General features: G+C 38.6%; 1 protein-coding gene across 1 annotated transcript; it reads right to left on the reverse strand.

Annotated features, from left to right (window-relative positions):
* Window positions 1-6,239: 6,239 nt before the first annotated feature.
* On the reverse strand, window positions 6,240-20,269 carry LOC121377327 (alpha-N-acetylgalactosamine-specific lectin-like). The gene is made up of 7 exons (XM_041505269.1): window positions 20,218-20,269; window positions 18,368-18,538; window positions 17,896-18,051; window positions 10,371-10,573; window positions 9,049-9,213; window positions 7,965-8,150; window positions 6,240-6,618 (listed from the first exon to the last, which is right to left on the reverse strand). Exons 4-7 carry the CDS (start codon window positions 10,393-10,395, stop codon window positions 6,413-6,415), a joined length of 582 nt encoding a protein of 193 aa, XP_041361203.1. The 5' UTR covers window positions 10,396-10,573; window positions 17,896-18,051; window positions 18,368-18,538; window positions 20,218-20,269; the 3' UTR covers window positions 6,240-6,412.
* Between the last annotated feature and the right edge of the window lie 319 nt (window positions 20,270-20,588).

Raw genomic sequence — 20,588 nt, forward strand, 5'->3', positions numbered from 1 at the left:
TCATTTTCGAGGTAGGTTATCGTGGATTTAACACCACTAAATGTTACATTTAAAACCATGTTCGGTTGCTTGTTTACTGGTTATATGTCAAGAAAATAGAGCGAGAGAGAGAGAGAGAGAGAGAGAGAGAGAGAGAGAGAGAGAGAGAGAGAGAGAGAGAGAGAGAGAGAGAGAGAGACGGACGGACGGACGGACGGACGGATAGAGAGAGAGAGAGAGAGAGAGAGAGAGAGAGAGAGAGAGAGAGAGAGAGAGAGCAATAATGTGAGAGAGTCTAGACGCTCTCATTGTAACTAATGTATTTCGATTTTTAGCTGTACCGCACGCACGCGCTTGCTGTATACTATTATCAGTGATGGAAGGGTTTTGATATAACGGAACATCTGAAGACAAATTATACCGCGAGCTGGCTAGAGACACTTTTCCGTGTACGTCGTGAAACAAACTAGCACACTAATCATTATTATTAATGAACACACTATTTAAAGCAGAAACAATTCACATGGCGAATTATTAGCACACGTTTATGACATTGCGTATACTTGTTTGACACTAACCACACAACACTAATTTACCCAAACCAGCATACCGCACCATACCGTACACACAAACGAACACACACATACATACACATACACACGAACACACACACACACACACACACACGAACACACACGCATACACACGAACACACACACACACACACGAACACACACGCATACACACATACATACATGCACACACATGCGCGCACACACGCGCGCACCCACACACACATACACACACGCACGCACACACACATACACACACACACACGCGCACACACACACACGAACACACACACACAAACGAACACATACATACATACACATACACACACACGGACACACATACACACACACACACACACACACACATATATATATATATATACACACACACAAACAACACACACACACACGCGCGCGCGTACTCGCCAGAGAGCGAGTTAATCAACGGGGGTTCGATTATGACAGCACTTCAGGCGAGCGCTCTACCGACTGATCTGAAACGTGTAATCGCAAGGTGGACCGCGCTAGGCTTTATGTTGTATTAGGAAAATCATCTTTGAATCTATCAAATGTTTACACATTTCGCCAGAGCACGGTGCTGCGACTGTGTTCTTAGATGACGGACGAAAACCTAAATTCAGTAGGTCGTCGGACTGCGGACTTTGGGAAGCTGATAGCCTGAAGAGGATGTCGGTAGCCAAAACACTGCGGACCATCATTAAGGTCGAGTCCTGCACCAACTGCTACACGCTCACAATTTTCTTTCCACTTCAGATGTGAATCCTTCGGGTGAGAGGGCTGGATTTAGTTCAGTCGACTGAGTGCTCCCTTGAGGTACTTGCGTCTCAGGATCGAACCACCTCGGTTTCCCCTGATGACTACGAGTGAGAATTATCATATGTTTGACATCCAGTAGTCGATGATTAATTTATCAATATGCTCTTGTGGTGTCGTTAAACAAAACAAACTTCTTCTTTCGGTTCTACATTGAAATAGCGTATCTTATACAGCCGTTGTTAAAAAGAAGAAAAGAACATGTACGATATTTAATATCACGTCGATATCGATTAAAAGCGTTATCATAGACACAAACTACCAACTGCGACGACAACGGTGGACAACTGTCTGCTCTTACGACTTCTACGACTGTCCAGTTGCTAGTCCGAGCGCTCTTCCAACTCGATTCTCGTCGTATAACCCATTAGTTGTTAATGTGAGCGGACCCGTCGAGTTGGCCAACTTCGTCGTGGAAGCTGACAGCATGACCTTGGCGTTAGGTAAACAGTTCCACAGTGACAACTCGGACATCAAAGAAACATCATCGAATTAAATTACCAAGAACCGAAATCGATTTGATTTGTGACTTATTGAAGTCAATCTGAAACTGATTGAGGCTGGCTTCAGTGATACTGTATTATGGTTGTCAAATCAGACGTAGGGCTAGTAGGTCCTGGGTTCGTACCCTCGTACCGACTCCCACTCAGAGCATGTTTTAACGACTCACTGAGAATAACTGGTTACTGGCTTAAGATAACGGCTTTATCCTGCAACAATAAGAATAGCGAATTCGACCTAAGCAGGATAAAGTCGATGTTTTAAGGCAGTAACCAGTTATATTTCATTTATCCTGAAAACCCCCCAAAAAAACAAACAAACAACAACAAAAAAAGTAACAACAAAAAACTCAAAAAATGAAATGAACCTATTTATTTCACAACTTGAATAATGTATCCACACGTGTTGAATGTCTTGTCACCTACAACATCTATACATGAAAGCAAAATAGTTCTTAACTGAAAACATTTATTTCTTATTTAAAAAATAAAATGGATTTTAAAACTGTTTTAAACCCCACCAAATGGAAATGAAAAAATAAGAAACTTTGAACAATACAACATTCGTTGGCTGACTTCCAGCTATATTAGTGACCGAAACTATAGAAAAGTATCCATCCATTGACAATACATAATAGTGATTGCAGGACAAAGAGAGGTTGCTATACGAGCGACTGTGTTAATCTCTTTATTATCCACGTGGAAGTGGGATTTAGCTCAGTCATTTGAGCGCTCGCCTGAAGTGCACCTCAGTGAATTCGTTCAACTAAAAAAAAATGCTCATTCCAACCTGTGCACCACAACTGATCAAAGGCCGTGGTATGTGCTTTCCTGTCTGTGGGAAAGTGAATGTAAAATATCCATTGCTGCATTAGGAACAAGTGCAGCGGGTTATATCTGAAAACTAAATCTTAGACTTAGTATCGAGGGTGGAATCCCCTCCTTCCTCTTAGAAATTCGTTTTCATATTAATTTCCAGAGGTGCATGACTCAACCCCAAAATAAACTTCGCTTGCCACGATCTAGAACCCCTGCTAGAAATCCCTGCACACGCGCATGCATGTTTTTACCAGTCATAGGAGTACGGGCTCCTATATTTGTAGGAGGGCAGGAGGGCTTATACTCGAATTAAACGAAAATGCCCGAATCTGGATAATAGCGTGTATTCATATTTGCATTACTGCCAAACAGCTATATAGGGTTGCAAACAAATCACTACATATGTTCGTTGTTATATATGGATTACAACTAATTGTAAGGGTAGAATGATGGAAATGCATGACAAAAAGGTCTCAGGTTAGCATATTTTGTCCGAATTCTTGTATAATTTTTGCCAGAATTTGAGGTTTTGATCCAACACTAGAGGGTGAGGGGCATTTCCACTCCTCACCCCATCCCCTGCCGCGTACGCTTATGTTCCCTGGGTTGTACGTTATTACTCTACGGTTATCCGTATATGAGAAAAGAAAAACAAGTGTTAGTAGTATACTGAACTTCAAAGAACAGGTACCAGTCAAGTGTGTAGGTGTAACAAAGAATATGAGAGGAAAATATAATACAAGCAACTGAGTTTGTATAAGTGGATGAAATATATAGATTTACAGAAACCGTAAAATATAATACAACTGAGTTTGTATAAGTGGATGAAATATATAGATCTACAGAAACCATAAAATATCATACAAGCAACCGAGTTTGTATCAGTGGATGAAATATATAGATTTACAGAAACCGTAAAATGTAATACAATCAGCTGAGTTTGTATCAGTGGATGAAATATATAGATCTACAGAAACCGTAAAATGTAATACAATCAGCTGAGTTTGTATCAGTGGATGAAATATATAGATCTACAGAAACCATACAATATCATACAAGCAACCGAGTTTGTATCAGTGGATGAAATATATAGATCTACAGAAACCATAAAATATAATACAATCAGCTGAGTTTGTATAAGTGGATGAAATATATAGATCTACAGAAAACATACAATATCATACAAGCAACCGAGTTTGTATCAGTGGATGAAATATATAGATCTACAGAAAACATACAATATAATACAAGCAACCGAGTTTGTATAAGTGGATGAAATATATAGATCTACAGAAACCGTAAAATATAATACAATCAGCTGAGTTTGTATAAGTGGATGAAATATATAGATCTACAGAAAACATACAATATAATACAAGCAACCGAGTTTGTATAAGTGGATGAAATATATAGATCTACAGAAAGCATAAAATCTAATACAATCAGCTGAGTTTGTATAAGTGGATGAAATATATAGATCTACAGAAACCGTACAATATCATACAAGCAACCGAGTTTGTATCAGTGGATGAAATATATAGATCTACAGAAACCATACAATATAATACAAGCAACCGAGTTTGTATCAGTTGATGAAATATATAGATCTACAGAAACCATACAATATAATACAAGCAACCGAGTTTGTATCAGTGGGTGAAATATATAGATCTACAGAAACCATACAATATAATACAAGCAACCGAGTTTGTATCAGTGGATGAAATATATAGATCTACAGAAACCATAAAATCTAATACAATCAGCTGAGTTTGTATAAGTGGATGAAATATATAGATCTACAGAAACCATACAATATAATACAAGCAACCGAGTTTGTATCAGTGGATGAAATATATAGATCTACAGAAACCATAAAATATAATACAACCAACTGAGTTTGTATCAGTGGATGAAATATATAGATCTACAGAAACCATAAAATCTAATACAATCAGCTGAGTTTGTATAAGTTGATGAAATATATAGATCTACAGAAACCATAAAATATAATACAACCAACTGAGTTTGTATAAGTGGATTTGTTATATACACAGCAATGGAACATATAGATCTACATAAAAGTCATATCCGGTGAAAAGTCATATTTTCACTGTATTTTAGTTCGAGCGAAAATAGAGAAATCAAATTTACTTTTCTGTAAAAGTTCATGATAAATTATCTCCCTTAGTGTCGTTTTTTTCGAATTTAAGTTTGATGATTACCAGTGCATCTGATCGTATTTGAAAAATAACAAAAATGCACTTTAAACAAATGTAGCTATAAAAAAAGTGATATGACGTGCAATTACGATAAAATATCTAAAACGAATTCAATACGAAACTAAATAATGATGACACAATATTCTATCATTGAGTGTAAATTAAAATTTAAACGGCGTTCGGTTCGTTTTGTTTTTGTGGGTTTTGGAGGATCGCTTTGTCAGGTATGTTTGCACAGCAGTATTATTAAATAAATGTTAATTTAATAATTAAATAAAGTTAATTTGTTTTAAAATATATTTTTAAAAGTCTATGGAAAAGTTCCATCGGAAGAAAAAATGGTGTTACGTGTTTTCGAAAGGATAAGCGAAATACATTAACAAAAAGCGAATAAAAAGATTACGAAATATGTATATAATAAATAGACCATTCGATTGTGTTTTTTCGAATACGATTTTTATGTCAACTCGTGATGTGGGAAAACAATATTTGAACTCATTGCTTCGCAGTTCATGAAACTATGGTTTTCACACATTATTCGTTGACATAAAACTCGTATTCGAAAAGGCAAACAGCCCATGAACTAGCTTCTATGTATTCTGGTAGGCATTATTGCATTTTATTTCAACTTATTTTCGCACTTATATCCAATTAAGGTTCAAGTACGCTGTCCTGGACACACACACACACATACAGACAGACAGACAGACACACACACAGACAGGCAGACACAAAACACACACACACACACACACACACACACACACACACACACAAACACACATCACCTATCTGGTGGGCTGTCTGTCCAGGATAGTGGGTTAGTTGTTAGTGGTTATACATGCTTTCACACATTAACAATAAATCTGATAATTGGGTGGTGCGTTTTATGTACAGTACAGTATGTATTACCAATGAATTATATTTAAGCAAACAGATAAAACAGTAAACAAGTAAGCAACTAAATAAATATATAGCAAATATAAACAAATACATAAATAACATTGGAATAAAACAAACAAAAACTTAATTATTTTTCAAAATTACGAAAAGCGTTTGCTTTGTTTAACGACACCACTGGATCACATTGCTTTATTAATCATCGGCTGTTGGATGTCAAACAGTAGCTCAGTCGGTTGAGAGCTCATTTCAGGTGTTTGTGTCGCAGGATCGAACCATCTCGGTGGATCCATTCATTTGATTAGTTGTTCTCTCGTTCCAACCCATTCAACACAACTGGTCAAAGACCGTGGTATGTGCTTCCCTGTCTGTAGGAAAATGTATATAAAAGATCCTTTGCTGCATTAGAAAAAACCCCGTCTCCGCTGATGAATGACTACGTGTCAGAATTACCAAATATATGACATCCAATAGCCGATGATTAATTAATCAATGCGTTCTAGTGTTGTCGTTAAACAAAACAAACTTTTGGGTGATTTTGAAAAATCCTTAAGACAGAGGTTAGTCGAACATGTGGCTGCAATGTTCAGATTTGTTTCTCACAGACGAATATTTTTGAATAGCTGCAAATAGTAGTAATCCAATATGGTGTAGCTAGTACGCAGTCTCGGTTTTCCTTATTGTCAGGCTGCGAAAAAGCCCAGTTTGAGTAAGTAACGATGTTTCCGTTCTCCCAGGTATACGTGCCCTCACTCCGTTCGTCCGTCAAACCGATGAAATAGTTGGCTGGCCCTGAAAAATATTATTAAAAAATTGAAGAACAGTCTTCCTGATAATATTAAGCCAATAATATTGTAAACAGTAACAGGAAAAAGAGAGAGAAAGAAACAATATATAGTTGACGGGATGTAGCCCAGTGGTAAAATGCTCGCTCGATATGTGGTCGGTATGGGATCGATCCCCGTCGGTGGGCACATTGGCCTACTTCTCGTTCCAACCAGTGCATCACTAATGGTATGTGTTATCATATCTGTGGGATGGTGCATATAAAAGATCCCTTGCTAATAATGGAACAATATAGTGGGTTTCCTCTCTGAGGCTATATGTCAAAATTACAAAATGTTGATTAATAGCCGATGATTAATAAATCAATGTGCTCTAGTGGTGTCGTTAAACAAAACAGACTTTAACTTCAGCTAACATGAATATATTTTAACCAGAGAAAAAAACTAAACAACAACAACAACAAAAAACCCATAAATAACTACAACCACATCCCCACCACGAACAGAGACAATATAAAATACAATAATCTATAATATTGATTGTCACCGTATTGGTGAACTGTAACAATCATTTAGTATCACATTTAAATCATTTTAGTTTTAAAAACAGCAGTGCTGGAAAGAGAACTCAAATAATAATAGAAATTTCAAAAACTTAAATTATTTTAAATCTAAAAGTAAGAGACTTGAAGTATAAAACAAATGTTACATCGTTTACTGAGTAAAAATATGAATGACTAGGGATATATAATGCATGCTGCTTTGTAAACGTTTAGGGCCTTGCTTTCATATGCATTATTGTTGTTATTGTTGTTGTTGTTGTTATTAATATTATTAATATCATTATTATTAATAATATTATTATTTATTATTTATTATTTATTATCATTATCATTATAATCATTATCATTATAATCATTATTATTATTATTATAATATTATTAGTAGTAGTAGTAGTAGTAGTAGTAGTAGTAGTAGTAGTATCACTATATTTCCATTTAATTATTAATACGCTGTATAGCAACACCACGTGGATATATAGTGTGATTTCTTAATAATGTGGAAAACCTGTATTGGACACGTCTACCGGGGAATATCGGAGAATGTGCCCAAGACAGTCATGCTTTCACCTTCAATGGATGCAAGCACGAATCAAATCGTTGATTAATTGATTGCTTGAATGTGGCAATTCATGAATTTTTTTTAGAAACGGTTTAACAACAGGTCAACACCTTATAACGGAAGAAGCTGTATTATCGTCAGCCAATTTCAACATATACATGTATACTGACCCTTAATGAAATGTGTTTAGTATAACTGGTGATTTGACTCCCTCGAGATAACTAAACTTACCTAATTTTTTCCTGACATATTCACTGACAGCCGTATTTTTCTCATCCGTGTCTGAAACGATCAACATGGCTCCCGAATCTTGGCAAATCTTACGTGCTTCTTCTATTGGTTTCTTGTCCCCGAAAACCTTAACGCACAATTTCGGATTGTCAAGCAGCTCGTATCCATCTTCGAAAGGGCATCCACCTACAAATATAACACATTAAATAACTAATGACTAATAGGATCACTACCGTACTACCTGATTCGCGGTATATCAAATGCCGTGGTATGTGCTATCTTGTCTATGGGACAGTACATATAAAATATTCCTTGTTACTAATGGGAAAATTGTAGCGGGTTCCCTATCTAATTCTACAAGTCATAACTACCAAGTGTTTGACACCAAATAGCCGCTGATTAATAAAGCCATTTGCTCTAGTGGTGTCGTTAAATAAAACAGATTTTAACTTTTGTTTTTATGGGGTTTTTTTACGGTGATGACCAATGCATAATCATGGAGGCGTTGGTGATCAATGAATGGTCAAAACGATGACGGCGATGATGGTGATCGGTGATGATGGTGGATGGTCATTGGTGACTACGATGTTGGTAACTGGCGGAAGATAATGGCGATAGTGATTTGTGAATGATGACGATGATGATAATGGTGAACGGTGATAGTCAACTGTGATGTGATAAATCCGGGCTGGACATCAGGTTAGCGCTTTGCCACTGGCCTACGTCTCAGCCCGTATTGTATTTGATGGAACTCAGAACGGGACTTAGCCCAGTGGGGAATCGCTCGCTTGATGTGCGGTCGGTCTGGGATCGATCGCCGTCGGTGGGCCCATTGGTCTATTTCTCGGTCCAGCTAGTGCAGCTAGTGCAGCTCGACTGGTATATCAAATACCGTGGTGTGCACTACCCTGTCTGTGGGGTGGTGCATATAAAATAACCATTGCTGCTAATCGACAAAAGGTAGCCCATGAAGTGTGGTGCTTAACCATATATCTGACGCTATATAACCGTAAATAAAATGTGTTGTGTGTGTCGTTAAATAAAACATTTCTTTCTTTGATGGAGCTGTCAGTTTTCGCTATACCTGAACATGTGAAGTTGGACCAGTACCCTCCTGCCAGACATCGCATCTCGCCGTCGGGCTTGTAGGAGATGTTACACGTGTATGGCAGCACGACACCTACGGTGATGTTGGGCTGAAAGGTGTATGCGGGGACGGCGTTGGCCACAGGCGGCGGGGCAGGGCAATCTGTAAAAGAAAACAAAAATGCATTGTGGTCATTTCTGTAAAAACAAAAACAGAAGAAATATGAGGAAACTGTGAGACGGGAAATAGTTTGCCTATTTAACGTCACTTACATAAAGGTGTTTGGCAGATCATTACTATATTGTTATTATATCGTGTGTGTCTTGTGCGTATGTGTGCGTCTGTCCATTTGTCTGTTTATGTGTGTGTATGTGCTTTTGTGCGCCTGTCTGTGTGTGTATGTGTTTGTGTGCGCGCACGTGTGCATGAATGTAAGTGTGTGTGTGTGTGTGTGTGTGTGTGTGTGTGTTTATACTTGTATGTATACTTGTATGTACACGTGTATGTATACTTATGTATGTGTGGCATATTGATACAGATATGTATATTAAATCTCTGCTGTGTACTGTTGTTATAACTAGTTCATTATTATGCTTGATTTCACTTTCTGTTATTAAATGGGAATACGTCCCCTTAACCAGTGTAAGCATACAATTGTTGCAATAAAGAATGTATTGTATTTCTTAGCATTGTAAAATAAGCATTGTTCACGTATACAGATTATGGGATCCAACATATAATATATATGCAAGAAACAACCCCCTACATATGCAAGAAACAACCCCCTACATATCCAAGAAACGACCCCCTATATATGCAAGAAACGACCCCCTATATATGCAAGAAACGACCCCTATATATGCAAAAAACAACCCCCTCAACAAATTAAATACCCACCTGGGGCAAGTTTCAGTTAAGCGGAATTTGGAATAAAGTTGATGTTTAACGACACCCCAGTGAAACAAATATATCGGTAAATATAAAAATAAATTGTTCAAATGTGATTGGAGCAATTTAGACGGACTGCCAAAAATAAAGAGTATCAGACTATGTACAAAAGAAAATAATAAAATATTATTTATTTCAACTTATTTCCGTGCTTATATCCAATTAACGTTTAAGCACGCTGTCCTGGGCACACACCTCGGCTATCTGGGCTGTCTGTCCAGGACAGTGAGTTATTGTTAGTTGTTAACACATTGAGTCGTTAAAACTCGCACTTGGTGGGAGCCGGTACCGAGCTGTGAACCCAGTACCTACAGTGTTTGAAGGATGGGCGAAACAAAGACCGGTAAGTCCATAGAGTTATGAGTACTTACCAGGGTAAACTCGGCATATATACATGAGTTTCTCGTCACAGTTGATTGTCTCATACCGACCAGTTGCATCCAACGTCACACAGCGCTTCCCAGTGACAGGCGAGTCCACGGACCAGTTGTCATACGTGATGTTAGTCCCGTCAGTCCACGTCCACACACCATCGTTATCTAGATCACTGAGGCCGGTCCAGAACTTCCCACCACTGAATAATGATGACAATAGTAATAATAATAATAATAATAATAATATAAACAGAGGTTATTACGGGAGTGTTTTTCGGTATCGTCAATATCATATACCGGGGTATTAGGAATACAAATTGTATTATGCGAGCCTCTGTCGAGCATAATATATATATATATATTTTGTTGCATTCCTAATATATGATATTGACGATACGAAAACACACGAGGGTAATAATCTCTTTATCATATAATATCAAGCTTAATACAACGTCTTTTCGTAAATGGTCCGTCATTACTAGATAATATATTCGACGGGTTAATGCAGAAATGTGCTAAGTGCAGTTTTTGATGTTTTTGATGATTGAGTGTCACATTATTCCAAATTATGTTGTTCATATTGTGACAAAGACTAACGCTTGTATCTTAATTAGGTAATGAATAATTGGTTTAAGTCAAAAGGTGCTAAGAACATATCAACAAAATAGTTAGTGCAAGAAGGTGCCAAGTATCTGTTAAATTGTGTAGAAAGGTTCTAAGTGGTACTTGTCACCTTTCTGTACAGATCACTTTATACAATGTTCACGTTTTATAAGAGCAACGCAGTGCCACTTGTGTCAGAAAAAGCCTTACTGTCTCCAGGAAGTAGGTCAAATAGATAAGTTAACATTAGTATAATTGAGTATGGTAAACGTTTCCTTTGAAACATCTCTGGAATGTGACCTTTGAGAAAATATTACTATCTATTGTTGACCCATTTGTATGCTCTTATTCCAGACGGTTATTTTTGTATTGGCTAGAATTTTGTCTTTTGACTGTGAATTGTACATGGCTAATCTGAAGATAAGTTGACATTATAGAAATACATTCCATAATAATTTGTTTTGTTTTGTTTCGTGGGGGGGGGGGGGGGGGGGGGTTGTTCTTTTTGGGGTTTTTTTCTTTGTATATTGTTTTTTAATTTGCAATGTATTGTCGTTATGAATGCATAAAACTATATTATCGCTAGTCTTACTTAATTTGAAATGAAAGTGAGATACGTATTAGCCATTGACTTGTGAAAAATAAACGTAAAGATAAATAATATACTCTTCAAAAAAAGAAACGCAAAAGGGTACAAATGGGTTATAACTCCGATTTTATGTTTCCTACCGGTTCATGCTTTGTGAATATAAGGTCATTGCATGTCCCTAAACACATTCCCACGGTTACATTCGATAAAACGCAGCTACTGTACAATAAAGTTCCAAAATGTGAATATTCGCAAAAACGCAGCCACGTGCAAACCATGTCACCACTGCACGTGCGTTGTCTGCACGTGCAACATGAACACCGACAGTATAAAAGTGCAGGGTGTTCGCTTGCCTGGCCTCTGTATCTGGCCGACAGTTGACAATCCAGGACATGCCACGTCTCAGTGAACCGCAGAGAAACAATGCCATCGGCCGACTAGACGCAGGCGAATCCAGAACGGCTGTTGCCAGGGCATTCCATGTGTCCCCAAGCACCATCTCCAGACTGTGGGACCGTTACCAGCAACATGGATCAACACGTGACCTCCGCTACATCCGGGTACGCCACCTTCGGGAACGATTGACTACTGCCACCTCCACAGCCGCAGCAATACCAGGTTTGCGCAGGATATCCGACCAGACCGTACGGAACCGCCTACGTGAGGTAGGAATTCGTGCCAGACGTCCAGTTCGAGGTGTCATCTTAACACCACAACACCGTCGACTCCGACTGCAGTGGTGCCAGATTCATCGACAATGGCCTCAACTGCGATGGAGACAGGTGTGGTTCAGTGACGAGTCCCGATTTCTGCTCCGACGTCATGATGGAAGATGTCGCGTGTATAGGCGTCGTGGTGAACGTTATGCGGCAAACTGCGTGCAGGAAGTGGACAGATTCGGCGGGGGTAGTGTCATGGTGTGGGCAGCCATCTCACACACTGGCAGAACTGACCTGGTCCACGTGCAGGGCAACCTGAATGCACAGGGCTACATTGACCAGATCCTCCGGCCACACATCGTTCCAGTTATGGCCAACGCCAACGCAGTCTTCCAACATGACAACGCCAGGCCTCACACAGCACGTCTCACAACGGCTTTCCTACAGAACAACAACATTAATGTCCTTCCTTGGCCATCGATATCACCGGATTTGAACCCAATTGAGCATCTATGGGACGAGTTGGACCGACGCCTCCGACAGCGACAACCACAGCCCCAGACCCTGCCCGAGCTGGCAGCAGCCTTGCAGGCCGAGTGGGCCACCATCCCCCGGGACGTCATCCGTACTCTGGTTGCTTCAATGGGCAGGCGGTGCCAGGCAGTTGTCAACACACGTGGAGGCCACACCCGGTATTGACTCCAGATGACCTTGACCTTGGTGGTGTATCCTATCACTTACTCACAATGGACTAGAGTGAATTGTGAACAATCCTGCAACATTTGGTAATTATCGGACTCACCATTCAATAATTAAATCAATTCTCCAAATGTTACGACAATGTGGTTTTGCGTTTCTTCTTTTGAAGAGTATATAATTATAAAATGTTCAAAATTAAAGATGTTAGTTCATAATTATATATAATTATAATTTCAATATAGATGCTAATTATGAATTACTTTTGTCCACACAGGCAAATGAAGATGAATGGAGTGATGACGATTACTATGCACTGGTTCAAGCTAACGAAAACAATGATGACGTCGTGGAAACAGTAGTCAAAACAGCGAAGCTAACACCAGATCCTAAAATACAGCTTTTGGACAATGCAACCCTTTTGCAAGCCACTGAAGAAATGTTGGAAAATGACAATGAAAACAGAGACATGCATCCCATTACAGGATCATTTGTACAGCAAGACGAAAAATACACAGCACTAAATGAATCAGACGATGAAAGGCATATTACCAAAAACCGTTCACCTAGCAGTGACACATTAGATGTAAAGAATAATTCCTCTATGGATGAAGATGAAAATATTCCATTGGCACAGCTCAAACGACAGATTAATAATCCACATAATGGTACTATTACAAAACAACCAAATCTCAGACCTCAGAGGTAGCCACGAGTCTTTTGAAAAATACATTTTCTGTGTGTGCTGCCTTAAAACACAGAGAAACATAATCGGAATTAGTACGTTGCTTCCTCACTTATGTGCTGTATGATGAAGAACAAAACGTTAAGAAGGTTGAATCACAAATTCCTCCAATCTGGCCACTCACAAATGCAATGTGATTCAATCCATTCAACAATTGAACATGCGCCCGTTTTTTTCACTCTCTCAGTGGCACACGGTAGTGGCAATGACCAGAAAAAGAAATCCACATATCATCGTCCCACTGAAATTTGGAGACGTGCTGGACTTCAAAACATTTGTAAAGATGTTTTGTCCCAATTTCAAAGTTGTAACATCTGGAGAAAGAATTCAGTGGCTGAAACGTGTCTGGGTACATGTTCACCACGAAGAACCTAAAAGCGTCTTTATTAATTACAGTTTTGATAAGGCCAACTTCCTGCAAATAAAGATACAGGCATCAACAAGAAGCAAGGCTCGGCCATTAGACAGCAGCATTGAGCTTCAGAAATGCTACAATTCAAAACTGCCAATTCCTGTGGCGAAGAAGAAAGACTTGTTACCATTATGTAAGAAGAACATAATCCCAGAAGAGTTTCATGGATACGACATGGACAAGCCAAGTACCAAATCTACAAAAGATAGAATCCCCATCCCCGGTACTGATGAATCAGAAAATTATTCTGAATAGGATAGCAGTCTCACCTGGGTGATAGAGTCTGGACTGCTTATAATTATAAAATGTACACAATTTTCATTGCATTTGCAAACCAAAGTATATTGACATTTAATGCTGTATTCAGACATAAATTTACAAATTACTTCAACCATAATATCAATATAAGGAAACTAGTCATGTATTCAATTTAATTATCTGAATTGTTTAAAAGCAAACTAGATAAGAATGTTTTATTCAGATTCCATGTGCTTGTAGACTATTACAGTATTTCATAACATTGATAATCATTTATGTGTTGTGTTGTATGTAAGAATAAAGCTGAGCTGAATTAGGGATTCATAACATTTAAGAGGTTAATTTTTCGTTGAAAGTATTTAGACTTTTGTTATGTAATAATAAATATTTTTACCCTTAAGTGTGGTGTATCAAATAAGTATGTAACAAAATGGCACGTGACATAACAACACATAATTAGAGTATGCAGTAAGGTTCCAAGTGGTAAATAGCCCATTTCTGCACTTGCGATTAGATGAAAATCATTTGTGCAAAAAGGTGCTAAGTGCTAAAATCCTTATATGGTAAAAATCGCAAAGTTCACAGAGTTCAATTTGTAAACACTTAAAGCTAAAGAGCTATGCTACTTGTTGATGTCAGTTTATTTTAAAACAAATAATAACGTAACGTTTTACACTTGGTCAAACCTTAAACCTTGATTATCTCAAAACTAATAAAACTGCACTGAACAACTCTCTGCATTAAGCCCTCGATATTCAAATGACGTAAGAATATTAGGCAGTGTGTTTTTGAATGGAAGTAACGTCAAACTCGAATGACGTCAGTTTGGACGTCCACACATCAAAATAAACTAGTGCTTAACGTTTGTTGTTTTCTGAACGCTGGACAACTTTCAGTGTACAATTGCTATTGACATGTTTTTTTATTTGATGACTATGAAAGAAAGAAAGAAGTGTTTTATTTAACGACGCACTCAACACATTTTATTTACGGTTATATGGCGTCAGACATATGGTTGAAGACCACACAGATTATTTTAGAGGAAACCCGCTGTCGCACATAGGCTACTCTTTTACGACAAGCAGCAAAGGATCTTTTATTTGCGCTTCCCACAGGCAGGATAGCACCATGGCCTTTGTTGAACCAGTTATGGATCACTGGTCGGTGCAAGTGGTTTACACCTACCCATTGAGCCTTGCGGAGCACTCACTCAGGGTTTGGAGTCGGTATCTGGATTACAAATCCCATGCCTCGACTGGGATCCGAACCCAGTACCTACCAGCCTGTATACCGATGGCCTGCCACGACGCCACCGAGGCCGGTTTGATGACTATGAATGTATACGTCAATTATGGAGTGTCACCCTAGTACGTGTGCTTTAATATCAATAAACCTAGTGCCGTGACCTCGATTTTGCAAAGTTTTCAAATTCTTGAAGTATGTGATCTGAAAAATATCTCATACACTGATTGCACTGAAAGTGTAAGATATTATATGATATATTCATCATGGGGCGGGACGTAACACAGTGGTAAAGCGTTCGAATAATGCGCGGTCGGTCTAGGATCGATGCCTGTCGGTGGGCCCATTGGACTATTTCTCGTTTGGGCCAGAGCACCACGACTGGTATATCAAAGATCGTTGTATGTGTTATTCTCTCTGTATCTGTGATATAAAAGATCCCTTGCTCCTAATACAGAAATATTGCGGGTTCCCTGTCTAAGACTATATGTAAAAATTACCAAATGTTTGACATCCAATAGCCGATAGACTGTGGTGGGAGATGTTTTTAAAAGAGGGATCGTTATCCTCCCCCGGAACATTTATTGTAAAAAAAAAAAAAATTGCTTTGATCAGGAGATTACGACCACCTAGGCCACGGGCGTTCGGGTCCTGGTTGTGGGTTCTAGCTGTATGAGTGGAACCAGTCGATGGAACACCCATGATCGGTTGAGTGAACTTATGCGCTTGTACCATCTCCGTTATGACAGTGGTTCATGAGTGCATGCCATCACAGCTCTGTCTGTTGCTAGTTTTGAGTTACTAAGTTAGTCTGGGAGCGACGTTCCTCTTTTTGGCGGTGCAAGAGGGATGGAATATCCAATAATGGATCTCCTCGGGTGTGGCTGTCTATAGACGAGGCAGAGATAGAGATAGAGATTCATCAACCACTATTCTGAGAAATGCCCATTCGACTCTGCATTGTGCAGAGAAACTACCATGGCCATGTATTACGGTTTTGTCGTTCAGATTTGATAGGACATTGGTTGCCATGGGACAATTCCTATCGGATAATGGATCAACTTGGATTTACCATAGTTTGACATCTACAAACCGATGTATTTTTGTGCTGGGATGTCGTTAAACATCTAATCTAATCTAATCTCTCCCTCCCTCTCTCTCCCTCCCTCTCTCTCTCTCTCTCTCTCTCTCTCTCTCTCTCTCTCTCTCTCTCTCTCTCTCTCTCTCTCTCTCTCTCTCTCTCTCACTCTCTCTCTCTCTCTCTCTCTTTATGACCCATGACTGTTTGAGAGTAAAAGTTAAACTTCGTTTTGTTTAACGACACCACTAAAGCACAGTGATTTATTAATCATCGGCTACTAAATGTCAAACATATGGTAATTTTCACATATAGTCTTAGAGAGGAAACCCGCTACATTTTACCATTATACCATGGTATGTGCTATGTTGCCTGTGGGGCGGTGCAAAAAAAGGTCCCTTGCTAGTAATGTAAAACACAAATGTAGCGGCTTTCCTCTCTAAGACTATTAACAAATATTTAACATCCAATTGCCGATGATTTATGAATCAACATATTTCATCAGCGATTGTAAGAGTGGATTTCACAGATGTCATGGAGGTCCGGAAACGGACCCCCTGCCCCCACCCCCTCGCAGACACACACAAACACACTTGAAGACCTGATGTAGATGTGCTTCTGTAGGTGTTATGAAGTGGCGTAACGTGATCTGACATTGGGGGTTGGGTAACTGACAAAGAGTATAATATCACTCTATTAAAACAATGGGTTATCCTCAGCGTGGAGACTCGTTCGAACCCACCAGCCTACGACCCAAGTATATATAGAGTTAACTGTTACATTCTTGGGGCAGCATTTAGCTCAGTCGGTTGAGTGCTCGCATGGGGTGCGTGCGACGCAGAATCAAACCACCTCAGTGGATCCATTCAACTGATTGTTTTTTTCTCGTTCCAACCAATGCACCACGACTGATCAAAGTCAGTGGTATGTGCTCTCATGTAAGTGGGAAAGTGCATATAAAAGATCCTTCCTGCAGTAGGAAAAATGTCGCGGGTTTCCTCCGATGACTACGAGTCTGAATTACCAAATGTTTGACATCCAATAGCCGATGATTAATTAATCAATGTGCTGTAGTGGTGTCGTTAAACAAAGCAAAGAAACCTTTTCCTCTAGACATCAATATGAATAGCATAATATTACACTGATAAAAATAGGTGTAGCGTTAAAGAGGAGGCTGAATAAAACCCACTAAACACACCAGCATACGCCCCTGTTATAGAGATAACCCTTATATACTTACCGCACTGTTTTGTTTATAAAAATCAAGTCTTGTTTGGTTTTTATGTCCACCAAAGATCCATTGTTGGGGCACGTTGCTAGGGCATCAGTCCACGACTTTGTCTCTTTGTAATGCACTTGTTGCGTGTTGTGTCGCAGAACGCGGGGCACACAGGGTCTGCGACAAAACATGTAAGCATTAACTACTATAATAATATATTAAAGGGACAAATAGGCACATAGGAACTAATATTTTCGAAACATATATTGTAAAAGGTATGGTGTGCATCACATCTTTATTTCAGACATACGGATAAAATCAAAATGCATTATGTATCTAATTAGCATATGTACTGAGATGAACTAGCCTATTGGACCCACCGACGGGGATCGATCCCAGACCGACGCGCATCAAGCGAGCGCTTTACCACCGGGCTACGTCCCACCACGTTTGTGTTAGTGTATGCAGGAAGTATGATGACGAGCAAACTAACCCGGTTCACATGTGAAGTTGGACCACGTTCCGTCTGGGAGACAGGTTCTGTTACCCACTGGGTGGAAGTTCACGTCACACGTATACGACAGACGACTTCCGACTTTGGTCGTCTCGTGGCTTGTCGTGAAGTTAGCCGTGGCGTTTGTAACAACTGGAGGAGACGGATAATCTAAAAAAAATATATATATATAAATACATAAATAAATAAACATTTAATAAAGAAATAATCAAATAATCAAATTATTTTTTCAATCATTTTTGTTTCCGCTTAATTATCTGAGAGCATTCGAAATTGAATGAGATATTTCTGCCAGTACGCTGTGAAGGTCATACTGACTGAAAGGGGACATCTAGGGTATTTTTACTGGATGGCAATTGCGTCTACAAGATCTTGCCCTTGAAAGTCACTAGACATATGTATACTATATTAAATTCAAAACATTTTGCAGAATCAAAAACACATGACATATTCAGACAATGAAATTGTAAAGCAATGTTCGTTTTAAATACTAAATATTCACATATATATTTAGTCATTAAAAAGCTATAATACATTTGAAGATTCCACGGGAAAAACGATCAAAGTCACATTTTTCAGTTTTAGAGAAATATTGAGTTTAAAGGATGATGCTGCCCGAATGTGTTCACATTCTCTGCACATAAACAACACTGCATACTTTACTGATGTAGGATGTTATTGATGTTATACATCATATTTTAAGGTTTTTGTTGATTTGGTGTGTTTTAAATATAGGGTGGGTTTTTTGGTTTGTTTGTGGACGAAGATAACCATTTTCTTACAGTGAATATGATTTTGAACGATGGAGGCTACCAGAATGAATTGTTTTACTAAAGTAGTGTCGGAAATAGAATACAACTGATTTTCGTCGATTATGTCTTTCATATTAAACTGACAAGTTAATATTTTGTAAATATCTTTTTTAATGATACTCTACCTAATTAGTAGACAGGTGATTTGTGTACTGTATTGGAATAGACTATAACAAATGTTGATCGACAGGTGTCAATTTCATTAACCCTTAAACAAACCTTTAATTTAAAAGTGAAAGTTCACTGAGTATTTTGAATTGCATCATAAAGTATTGATTATGATCAGCATATTTAGTGAATATAAATTCAATATAAGTACATTAGAAATTTACACAATCTTGCCACCACATAAAGGTGCTATATCATAGTTATATGTAAACATCTGTTTGTGATAAAGATTCTCCAATACAAATGTATTTTCTACTAGTAGATAAAATTATATTGTTAGAATCATTTGTGGGCATGTAGTAGAAGGTGTAGTCTTTAAATTTTAAAGCAAAATTTAATTTTAACAAATTGCAATAGCTGTGATTATGCAACCTGGAGATAACACCTTTAATACATGTACATGTTCATAGCACCTTTAATACCGGTATAATAGATCACTCACTCAGAATGGTTCGTGACAGTTTTGCTCAAAAGTTACTTAGAAATGTCTACACATATTTTGTATTGGAGAGGCAAAGGGATAAACCGTCATCAGAGATGGTCCCTCACATACTGCAACAGCAATGAAATTAACACGTCGATCATTTTTCTTTTTATAGTCTGTTCCAACAAAGAGCACAAATCACCTGTTTACTGACATCTTTCTTTTAATTCCAAGAGTAAACACCACCTTGTACATCAATGAAAACCCAAACAAGTAAATGCTAAATTAGGCAGAGTATCATTAAATAGATATTTACAAAATATGTACGTGTCAGTTTAATATGAAAGACAAAATCGACGAAAATCAGTTTCATACTATTTCCGACACTACTATAAGAGAACAACACTAATGTAATTTTAACTTACTTTTGTGCTTAGATCCCATCAAGGTTCAAGCACGCCGTCCTGAGCGCGCGCGCACACACACACACACACGCGCGCACACACACACACACACACACACACACACACACACCTCAGCTATCTGGGCTGTCTTCCCAGGATATTTGTTAGTGGTCAGTGAGAGAGAAGAGGGTGTAGTGGTCTTACACCTACCCATTGAGTCGTTGACACTCGCTCTGGGCGAGAGCCGATACCGAACTGCGAACCCTATACCTACCAGCCTTATGTACGATGGCTTAACTACGACATCAAAATAAACAACGAAGTAAACAACAAGTAGTTTGTTAAACTAACAAACGCAGTATGTAGTCATGTATAATTAATATGGTGTATAC

Source organism: Gigantopelta aegis, chromosome 7, assembly GCF_016097555.1.
Source record: "Gigantopelta aegis isolate Gae_Host chromosome 7, Gae_host_genome, whole genome shotgun sequence".
Classification (NCBI taxonomy): Eukaryota; Metazoa; Mollusca; class Gastropoda; order Neomphalida; family Peltospiridae; genus Gigantopelta; species Gigantopelta aegis.